This window comes from Bos mutus, chromosome 8 (genome assembly GCF_027580195.1).
Source record: "Bos mutus isolate GX-2022 chromosome 8, NWIPB_WYAK_1.1, whole genome shotgun sequence".
Taxonomy (NCBI): domain Eukaryota; kingdom Metazoa; phylum Chordata; class Mammalia; order Artiodactyla; family Bovidae; genus Bos; species Bos mutus.
In genome coordinates, this window is record NC_091624.1 from 73,872,716 (window position 1) to 73,884,881 (window position 12,166).

Here is a 12,166-nt window from a genome sequence, read left to right on the forward strand (position 1 = left end):
AAAGTAACAAATCATTCCAACAGTCTTCACAACTCTGCACAATAGCAAAACTCTGTGGAACTTGCTGTGCAGTGGATGGATAATCACTGTTTCAGAAAAACTTCTGAGAGTGCCTATGAATTAGGAAAGGACTCATCATCATCTGGGTAAAAGTGGCTATTCTAGCTAGCATAACTGATTGAGGAACAGTGGTTACAGGTTACTCATATGGGCCTGATTTCTATTTTATGCCTTCATATGGGTATCTTCATTTGGGGGAATGTCCTATCAGTTAATTTTCATGTTCTGTGCTGTTTTTTTTTTTTTTTGATGAGGTGGGGATGCTGTTGGAGACAGGCAAAATGAAGGTGTGAACATGTAGTTTTTTGCTTATTGAGGTTTTCCCAGTAGTTGAGGATTAGGAGTTCTTGTTTTTCTAATCAGATAAGCCATGTTAACATCCTATCCTGATAAGGGCTTATCTGCTTACTGACTTGGGAGATTCCTTAGACTTATTTGAAAGAAGCATGTTAGTCTGTTAGATAATATCTCGTTTAATTCCACTATTGGGAACTTTTAATTTCTCAATCCCTTGTTCTGTTTAACAGTTGGGAACACCTGTGATGTGTTCAGTTCAGTTGCTCAGTCGTGTCTGACTCTTTGAGAGCCCATGCACTACTGCACACCAGGCTTCCCTGTCCGTCACCAACTCTCAGAGTCTGCTCAAACTCATGTGCATCGAGTCGGTGATGCCATGCAACCATCTCCCATCCAACCATCTCATCTTCTGTTGTCCCCTTCCCCTCCTGCCTTCAATCTTTCCCAGCATCAGGGTCTTTCCATTGAGTCGGTTCTTTGCATCAGGTGGCCAAAGTATTGGAGTTTCTGCTTCAGCATCAGTCCTTCCCATGAATATTCAGGACTAATTTCCTTTAGGATTGACTGCTTTGATCTCTTTGCAGTCCTGTAATGTGTAGGATTGTTCTAAGTATGTTTTGGATTGCTTGAATTAAAGGTACTTATTTAATACACTAGTAAGTTTGTCATTCAAAGACAGATTTTTATTCTTGTCTCTTTGGTTGACTTCTCACATATGGCCTTATTGTGTTAGAGCTGTGGATGGTGACAGAGATTACATACAAAGGGGAAAATGACTAGGGATTAAATTGGTTGTGTTTCCTGGGAAATGATAGTTCTGAGCTTTAAGGAGTTTAGTGAAATGGCCAACTAAATTGTATAAAGAAACAGAATGGAGACTTAGTTTCCTAGGGCTTCCATAACAAAGTATCAAACCCTAGGTGGCTTAAGAGATATATTTTGTCCCACATTTCTGTTAGCTGTACGCCCCAAGTCAACTTGTCAGCAGGGCCGTGCTATCCTCTAGGGGAGAATCCTTTCTTGCTTCCTTCAAACAGCTTCTTGATGTTTTGATAGCAGTCCTTGGTGTGCTTGGCTTGTAGATACATCATTCCAGTCATGTTACTGTTTTCTCCACATGTTTGTCTGTCCAAATTTCAACTTCTTATAAGGACACTAATCATAATGGATTAGGGTCCACCCTTATCTAGTTTTAACTTGATGACCTCTGTTAAGATCCTATTTCCAGATAAATATGTTCACATTCTGAGTTACTTGGGATTAGAACTTCAACATATTTGGGAGGAGTGAGAGTGGGAATGGTGGATGCAATTCAGTCCTTTATAGAAACCTTGCCAAAATATGGATAAGTTACAAAATATTTCACTAGTCATCCTGGAATACTTTGTATAATTCAACTTGATCACCTTTACAGAAAACTTTGAGCAAGTTGTAGTAGCATGAATAAGCATTGTTACCATTCATGCTTAAATTTTTTTCTACTTAGTTTTTAAAGTTACTGCTTCAGAGAGATAAAATTGTTGTTAAATGTCTTTATGAACACAAAGTTATAAAACAATTCACTTTGAAAATTCACCTTTTGTTTCTTGTAGTGGATTCATTAAAATACATGGAACTTGTTGAAGATGAGTTTTTCTGCCTAGATGATATCACAGCAGCAGTGATAATATTTGGTTTCAGTGGCTGTCTGTTTTCCCTATAGTTGACATAGAATGATTCCTAAACATTTATTGAGGTTCTGAGAAGATGCTTCCGACGTGGCGCAGTAGTAAAGAATTCACCTGCCAATGCAGGAGACACAGGAGATGAGGGTTCAATCCCTGGGTTGGGAATATCCCCTGGAATAGGAAATGGCAATCCATTCCAGTATTCTTGCCTGGAAAATTCCGTGGACAGAGGGGCCTGGCAGGCTACAGTCCATGGCGTCTCAAAGAATCGGACGTGACTGAGTGCACACACAGGCAAACTGAGAAGATGCTGACATCAGAGGCCATAGGAATGGCTTCAAGATCACTAAATTGTAATGTTGGGAATTTATATTAATAATTTGACTAGGGCATTTGGGTAACTAAGGATGTAAAAAGACCGAGTTTTGAGAGAAGCATTTTAATCTTTTTCTGTCCTTTTTTTTTCCAGTTGGAAAATGGATATACTTTATTTGACTATGATGTTGGACTTAATGATATAATTCAGCTACTAGTTCGCCCAGACCCTGACCTTCCTAGCACATCAAAACAGACTGATATACAGGCCAAACCCTATTCTAATAGTCCACCTAAAGTAAAGAAAACCCCAAGGGTGGGACCTTCCAGTCAGCCGTCTACATCAACTCGTGATTTTCTTATTGATCCTGGCATTGGACTATATAAGGTATGTTGTCTTCCTCAGACTTCTTGTTAATTGTGAGAATATAGATGTATTCTCTTCAGGATGTTGTGGATAAGTAAACATTGATTGCCATTTGAAAGTAAAGATTTGAGTTGTTAATATTTTAACTTTTTATTTTTAACTTTTTTAAAAGTAATATTGAAAAAACAGTGAAAGTTGTGTAGACAAACTATACTGAGTGGTTCAGAGCATAAAAGCAAACACCTGTGTAATTCCATGAAGGTTACGTAATTGCTTTCTGAAGCCTCTTGTATGCCCATACCAGAGTACATCTTACTCTCTCCCCCTCAGAAGTAAACTACATGTTCTGACATCCATGATCATTCCATTTTTCTTTAGTGTTACTAGTTATTTATCTCTAAACAACATTTTGTATTGCCTGTATTTGAAATTTGTCACATGTGGCTATATTTTTTCACTGTTTGTATTATTCCATTTTATTAACATACCATAATACATTTATCTAACCCATGATGAATAGATATTTGGGTTGTTTCCAGTTTTAGCTGTTATACACAGTGCTGTTTTGAGCCAACTATGTGTATCCTGGTATACATGTTCAAGAATTTCTTTAGGAATTTTTACCTAGAAATAAAAATACTGGTGGAATTTCAGTGGAAACCACATCTGTAGACCACCTTGAGGAATTGACATTTTTACAGTGTTGAGTCCCTCATTATTGAAATGATAGATGTCTCCATTAATTTAGATCTTTGACATCTTTCTCCATTACTTTCCTCTTTACATACCTTTGATTTATTTCTAGTAGCTTTGTTTTTGATGCTATTATAAATGGTTACCTTTTAAAATTAGTTTGTTTGCTATATAGAAATGTGATTGATTTATTGACCTTTGTTATCTAGCAACTTCTTCAAATTCTAATAAATTTTGTAGAAATAATTAACACTTTTGCTTCATCTTTAGCCTTATATTTTTTCATAATTCTTAATGGTTGAGGTAAACTGGGACCCAAACTTAATTTTTCAGAGCTTTTTCAAGGCTAAAAATTAAAGGTTGGTAGACAAAATGAATTACTTAAGAAATGCAAATCAAGATCTATGAAAAAATGCAAACAGATCCACAAAAAAGGAAAAAATCAAAACTGGTGAAGAGGTGTATCAAAGCACCTGGCCTGGCTACACTACACTGAATTGCTTTAAACCCATAAAAAATAATAATGATATCTAAATTGAGCCACAAGATTTTAAAAAAAGGAAAGCTTTCATTTGTTCTATAAATTTAGTATAACACTGATACTGAAAACATGATTATAAAAGCACATTAGTATCACTACATACTGATGTAAAATCTAAGTTATAGTTTGCAAATAAAGTAATAACTATATATTAGAGGAACATACGTTGATCAAGTGTGGTTTGTCAGGAAGTGGGATAGTTTATTGTTAGGAAACATTTTAATATAATTCATCATATTAATATAACCAAAGAAAACAAATGATCTAATCTGTTTTCTGCATCTAAATAAAAATTTGAATTTATTTCTGACTTAAAAAAAAATCCTTGGTAAGAGGAACAGATGGAATAGATGAATATTTTAAACCATACCCAGCATCATGCTTAATGGTGGGGAAAAGCCACAAACATTCCCATTAAAGGTAGAACCAGACAAAGAAGCCTGTTAATGCTATTGTTTAACATCTTTCTAGAAGTTCTAGATAATACAGATAAGCAAAAAACAAAATATTGTAAATCCTGGAGAAGGCAGTTAATACTTAGGAATACCTGGTAAGCTGAGAAAATACATAAGAGCATTATGAGCCATCAGCAAAGTGGCTGTTTAAATATCAATGGCTTTCCTTACTATGGTCATTTAGTAAAAGAAAAAAAATTATAGTAACAAAGCAAAAGTCTGGGAATAAACTGACATGATACATACAAAACATATAAATTAGTGCTTTCATATAATGTTCTCAGTTCAGATCAAATTATTAATATTGAAAGTGCACTTGGCAAATTGTCTGTTTCACTCACTGGTTTCATCCCTCTTTCATTTACCAAAACTTTCTACTTGATAATTTTTCACATTATTTTAAAAATAAAGTTGTTACTTTAGAACAGTTTTAGATTTACAGCATAGTTGGGAAGATACTGCAGAGTTCCCATATATCCTACACCCAGTTTGCCCTGTTAACATCTTACATTAGTGTGGCATATTTTTACAATTAATGAACCATATCTCCTTAGCATTTATCTAATGTCTTTTATGTTCCAGAATCCCATCTAGGTTACCACATTACATTTACATTAGTTTATACTAAATAGTCATCTCCTTAGGCTCCTCTTGGCTGTGGCAGTTTCTCAGACTTTGTTTTTGATTACTTTGACAATTTTGAGGTGTATTGGTCAGGTAGTTGTAAAATGCAACATTAGAATATGTTTTCTTCATTGTTAGACTGAATTTAAATACTTGGGGAGGAAGAACACAGAGATAAAGTGCTATTTTCAATGCTCAGAGGTAAAGTGCTATTTTCAATGACATGTCTAGGGCATTGTACTGTTAACGTTCTATTTTGTAATTATTTAAGTTTTAAATGAATAGTAACTTATCATTGTGAACCTTAATCACCTGGCTAAGATGGTGTTTGTCACGTTTCTTCACTGTCAAGTTATTCTCCCTCATCCCCTTTTGCATACTGTATTCTTTGAGATTAAGTGACTATATATATGTAGCCCACTCTTAACACATTATTGCTGCTGCTGCTAAGTCGCTTCAGTCATGTCCGACTGTATGCGACCCCATGGACAGCAGTCCACCAGGTCCCTCTGTCTGCAGAATTCTCTAGGCAGGAATACTGGAGTGGGTTGCCATTTCCTTCTCCGTAACACGTTATTGACTGGGGGATTTTTGCAGCAACTAAGGCCTGTGACCGGCAATTTGTTATGCAAGTGAATATTGAAACATCTCTGCTGTGGTCAGTAACGTTCAGGTAAAAAAATGTATTCTGCATCTGTGTTTAGTAAGTTGTTACGGAATGGAGAGTTAAGAATCCTCCATATTTAAGGTCAGATTATCTACAAAAGTTATTAGGAATTCTTTTACATGGGAGACTTGCCCTTCATTTTTTTGGTCATATATTTACACTAGTATGGATATTTTTTCTCCTTTGTCCTTTCCATATGCCCCCATTTGGGGTTTCTTTGATCTTTGTTTTGTTAAAACGTTTCTTTCTGGCACTAGAAGGTGCTGCAGGCTCATCTTGTGTGTTTTCTGCCCCAGTCCTGCAGTCAACCATTTCTCTAAGGAGCCTTAGTTCTTTAATTGGAGAATGATATTGGAAGCTAATACCTAGGCTTTAGATATGCTCCTTGCTTCTGGCATATCCTTGTTTATAGGATCCTCAGTGGAGAAGGCAATGGCATCCCACTCCAGTACTCTTGCCTGAAAAATCCCATGGACGGAGGAGCCTGGTAGGCTGCAATCCATGGGGTTGCTAAGAGTTGGACATGACTGAGTGACTTCACTTTCACTTTTCACTTTCATGCGTTGGAGAAGGAAATGGCAACCCACTCCAGTGTTCTTGGCTGGAGAATCCCAGGGACAAGGGAGCCTGGTGGGCTGCCATCTATGGGGTCGCACAGAGTCGGACATGACCAAAGTGACTTAGCAGCAGCCTCTGACAGCAAGGAAATACATGTATGTATGTGCAAAACTTCTGTATATCCCGGAGAAGGCAATGGGACGCCACTCCAGTATTCTTGCCTGGAAAATCCCATGGATGGAGGAGCCTGGTAGGCTGCAGTCCATGGGGTCGCTAAGAGTTGGACACGACTGAGCAACTTCACTTTCACTTTTCACTTTCATGCATTGGAGAAGGAAATGGCAACCCACTCCAATGTACTTGCCTGGAGAATCCCAGGGATGGTGGAGCCTGATGGGCTGCCGTCTATGGGGTCTCAGAGTCAGTTGGACACGACTGAAGCACATATCTATAAATATTTATGTAACCATCTTTGTATATATTAGGCTTACATTATTACATTTTAACTTTTTATAATGTAACCGTTTGGAAGCTGCTACTTTTGACCAGGTTTGTTTTGGGCCATATAAGTATAAATGTGTTTTCATAGGAAGACCAGCTTATATATCTGCAGGTCTGAGATTAATCAAAGTTAAACTGTTATGGTCAATTTAAATTCTCTATTTAGCACACTTCTCAATACCCAACTGTGTCCCTTCCCGCAATCTAATTTAGAAGAGCATCATGAGAAACTACTTCTCTTAGCAGATTTTTGCATTTTATTTTCAGTGTTAGCACTTTGCTGTCAACTATTCCTCATACTTGCTTTTTTTTTTAAACATCTCTTATATTTCATATTAATACATAGCATAGATGTTAAGGACTTGAGCTTTCAACTTTCATCAGACTTGGTTTCATATTTCAACTCGGCCATCTTCTGAGTTGGACAAATTTGGCAAGTAAGTACATTGTCTCCCTTTCCTCATTTAGAAATACACTTGGAATCTGGCATGTAAACTCTCAAAAGGCTAGTTATTTGTAAAGTAATATTTAGTCAAAGTTTAGTCAAAGCCACATTTAACCTTCCTTGTTAGTTAAAGAGTGCCAGTACAGATTTACTTGGTTTTTTGGATGAAGCTCAGTAATTGTTATAGGAATTTGAAATTTTGACTAGGGACTTTCATATAGAAGGAATTATTTCTGGATAATTCAGTCACTGAATATTAAGATATTAGTATGTATTTGTACTAGGTGCTAGAAATGATGGGTAAACAGATGATATTGCCATTGCATGGAATTCATGGAATCATACTAGATATTAACTTCTTTTTGGGCTAGCCTGAAAATGCTTAGAGGCTGCTACTTTTGATTTGTTTGCTTTGAATTTTGTCTGTTTTCCTTAGAGCACGTCTCTGAATAGTAAGTATATAAAAATTTCATTGTTGTGTCTGAATTATTTAAAATTTGGGAAATTTTTTTTTCTCTTTTCATAAATTCTTACCTATGTAATTTTTGGTTTATAAAGATTTTGCTTTATGGATGCACAAACAGATTTAGGGGCTTTCCCTTTTGCCTAAAAATATTTTTGGACCTCACGATTAGCAGGCACAAAAAGTATATTAAATATTTTCAGGTAAGCATACATAAAACAGACTATAACATTTAAACCTTAAGATGCAATTTTAATTTGAAGTTATTACCTAATAGCAGTCTTGTTTTGCCTTATTTAGTAACTTTGAGCAGTATTTGGTCAGTTGTAGCTATCTTTTCATGTGTAGTAAGAAACTAGTTATCACTATCATGTTTGGAGAACCTTTGGAAAATAGTGCAGAGGGCAGGGGTCCAATTATTCCCCTTGTACAACACGTTGAATTGCTGACTCTAGGAAGTAGTTTATTTTCCGAAACCAGGTGGACTACTGATGCCTAAATTGGTGTTCTGGTTTTTCTGGAAGCTTTGTATGACTCATATCAGGTCTCGCTGTTGAAATGACTCATTCTGGCTTAAATAATGACTGTTTAGCTTGCTGATAGTAAGCTTTTGGGGTTTACCTAAGTGTGTGGCACTGTTAAACATTTTTATATGTCTGTGCTCATTGTAGCAAATAAAGGAAAAGGAAAGTTATCAATAATTACTAAGTAAACATCATGGATTTCTTAGTATTTCCTGTCTTTTGTCCAAAGTACTATGCTGCTTTTTAAAATCTTTTTGGTCATGAAATGTAATAGACAATACAAATATGAGTAGAACTTAACAACCTATTACAAAGTCATTGTCCATAAATACCACACAAATTAAGCAATAGATAATAGTACCCCAGAAACTTCTCATGTATCCTCTCTTGATTAAACTACCCCCTCCCTAGTTACTACTACTACCCAAACTTCTATGGTAATCATTTCTTTGCTTTTTATTAACTTTATCCTATTATTACCGTTAAACAGCCTGATAATAACTTTTAACCTATGTCTACATCCCTATTTTTTCTCCATCTGAACTTTATGTAAATAAATAGAACCATATTGTGTTTTGATTTGTAACTCTGAAGAAACATGATATAAAGAGGAATCCTGTTCAGAGTTTGAGAAGCCTTTATTAGCTCCCAGTCCTAGCTGTATTAGAGAAGGAAATGGCAACCCACTCCGGGATTCTTGCCTTGAAAACCCCACGGACAGAGGGGCCTGGCAGGCTATAGTCCATGGGGTCACAAAGAGTCGAACACGACCGAAGCAACTTCACTTCACTTCACTTCTAGCTGTATATCTCCTGAGGGCAAGTGTTTTTCACTTCTGAGCCTAATTAAGAAATAAGAATGACTTTGTATTGTAATTTTTAAAGGAGACAATGTATATAGCATTAAATGGATAATGTATTTCCTAAGCATGGTATAATAAGACTAAACTATGAGCTTTAATAAGTCTTAACATTGAACATATATTGATAATTAGTGGAAGGAGAGTTTTTTCATTTGTTGCTACTGTATGTTTACTAAGTTAGCACATTATACAAATTGTCACCTAATCTCAATACACTGCAAAGTATGTTACTTTGTAAAAGAAGCTGAGGCTGGAACAGGTTAAGGAATTTGTTTAAGGTTACATTTAGTAGGTGATAAGCAAGGACTTAAACCTAGGTTTATGTGCAGAGCTTGTGTGTTTTCCACAGAACATACAAAACTAGCTAGCTATGGTAAATCCTCAAGTATTTGCTGTTGGCGCTATTTTATTTTTTAATGATTTTTCCTTTCCTCTCATGTGTGGAGCTTTTGTTTGGGGTGTTTTTTTAAATCAAATACTTCGATATGAAAGACTCTTTTCTAAATGTGGCTATCTGTATATCTCAAAGATAATACAAGGTTGGTTCCAAATGACTGCAAAAAAGAGAATACCTCACTAAAGCAGGTAACACAGGTTTTTGGTTTTCCAGTACATATGAAAATTACATTTACACTATTCTGTAGTCTGTTAAGTGTATAATAGCATAATTTCTTTAAAAAATGTGCATACCTTAATGTAAAAATGCTTTATCGCTAAAAAAAATAGTCATCATCTGAGCCTTCAGTAAGTCATGATCTTTTTGCAGGTAGAGGATCTTGTGTCCATGTTAATGGCTGCTGACTGATTAGGGTGGTCATGGCTGTGGCAGTTTCTTAAATAAGACAACAATGAAGTTTGGCCACATTAATTGACTCTTCCTCTCACAAACAAGTTTTCTGTAGCATGCAAGGCTTTGAATAGCATTGTACCCACTTCTTTCAAAATTAGAGTTAACCCCCTCAAACCCTGCCACTGCTTTATCAACTGAGTTTATATAGTATTCTAAATCCTTTGTCATTTCAACAGTCTTCACCACATCTTTACCAGGAATAGATTCCATCTCAAGATACCACTTTCTTTGCTCATTAATAAGGAGCAACTCCTTATCTATTTGCTTCACTGTGGGATTACAGCAGTTCACCTACATCCTCAGTATCCATTTGTAGAACTAATTCTAGTTCTCTTGCTGTTTCCATCACATCTGCAGTTACTTCCTCTACTAAAGTCCTGAACTCCTCCAAGTTCATCCATGAGAGTTGGAATAAACTTTTCCTAAATCCTGTTAATGTTGATATATTGGCCTCTTCCCATAAATTCCAAATGTCCTTAATGGCATCTAGAATGGTCAGTCCTTCCCAGAAGGTTTTCAGTTAACTTTGCTGATGCTGAGATCCATAGGAGGAATCACTATGGTAGCTATATCCTTACATAATGTATAGCAATGTGCAGTAGCAAGAACATAAGCTTTAAGGTTAAGGTGTCTTCAGATCCTAGTTTTGCATTTTATTAACTTCCATTTGGAGCAAGTTAACTTGTCAGAGCTTTTGTTTCCTTATCCTGTAAAATACGATTTATTAATTATTAAGATTGTTAAACCTAACTGAACTAGCCTTGCATAATATCTAGTATATAGGTATTAACTTCTACTATATACTCACCCCCACCCCACCCTGTATGATACCTTAAAGTGGTCTTAGACTCAGAAAGAGCTAGCTTGATTGGGTGATGATCTTGTATTAGTCTGGAGAAGGCAATGGCACCCCACTCCAGTACTCTTGCCTGGAAAATCCCATGGGTGGAGGAGCTTGGTAGGCTGCAGTCCGTGGGGTCGCTGGGAGTCAGGCATGACTGAGCGACTTGACTTTCACTTTTCACTTTCCTGCATTGGAGAGGGAAATGGCAACCCACTCCAGTGTTCTTGCCTGGAGAATCCCAGGGACGGCGGAGCCTGGTGGGCTGCCGTCTATGGGGTCACACAGAGTCGGACACGACCGAAGCGACTTAGCAGCAGCAGCAGCAGCTTGTATTAGTCATGTCATTTTTTTCTTTTTAAAGACTTAAAAGTTGAAGGAACTTCTTTAGACCAATTCCTTCAGCTTTTTGACGACATAATTTTTTTAAAAACCAGCTTCTTTAGGTAAATCTAAATTTCTCTGATGTACCTGTTTTACTTACACCTTGTTTTATACATTTTGTTAGATTGTATGATTTAGTTCTGGAACATCCGCTAGAGTTGACTACATATATTTTGCATCTTTATAGCTCTGTTCTCTTTATATTTGTCCTTTGAGGTAGTAAATAATGCATTTGCTAGTGAATTACTTTTGGTGAAACGTAACCCCATTTTGTATAGGTAGGTTCATTAAATACTTTTCTTTGTACATGTGCACAAGTCCCTCTTTTATTTTTGGCTTAATACACTGTTTTCCGGTTGGTCTGACTGTAAGTTATCCAAAGGATTCTAAAGAAATTAATAGAGCAAATTAGTTTCACAATCACAATACTCTAAAGTTCTGGCTTTTTGTTAGTGACATTCTTAATGAATAACATGCCAGGATGACGCTTCGGTACACAAGAATTATATTTTAAAAGTCTAATATAGATAAGGATAAGGAATAGTAAAAGAAAATACCTATTTCACTGAAGAATATTGGGAGGAAAGTTAATTTTCATATTAGTAAATAACAGATTTGACAGTATAATCCAAAAGAATAGTTTTGTTCTAATCTTTGAAATTACTTTAAGCTTTTGTATCTGCAAATATTAACCGTGATAACTCTCAAAATAACTTGAGTTATATTAAGGTTTTTGAAGCAATAGATGAAGTTACGCTTCATTAACTAATTTTAAACTTTTTTAGGTAAATGAATTGGTGGATGCCAGAGATGTCGCCCTTGGTGCTTGGTTTGAAGCACGTATACATAGTGTTACTAGAGCTTCTGATGGACACTCACGTGGCAAAACTCCACTGAAGAATGGCAGTTCTTGTAAAAGGACTAATGGAAATGTAAATCATAATTCCAAAGAGAACACAAAAAAATTGGACAATGTACCCTCTACATCTAATTCAGATTCTGTTGCTGCTGATGAAGACGTTATTTATCATATCGAGTATGATGAGTAAGTG

General features: G+C 36.1%; 1 protein-coding gene across 2 annotated transcripts in view; it reads left to right on the top strand.

The window, feature by feature from the left end:
* UHRF2 (ubiquitin like with PHD and ring finger domains 2) overlaps positions 1 to 12,166 on the top strand; it is a 72,840-nt gene that overhangs the window by 4,368 nt on the left and 56,306 nt on the right. For both annotated transcript variants that reach the window (XM_070375865.1, XM_005906908.3), the window contains exons 2-3: positions 2,494 to 2,727; positions 11,900 to 12,159. In XM_070375865.1, the coding sequence (XP_070231966.1) occupies positions 2,494 to 2,727; positions 11,900 to 12,159 (494 nt within the window). The remainder of the gene's footprint in view (positions 1 to 2,493; positions 2,728 to 11,899; positions 12,160 to 12,166) is intronic.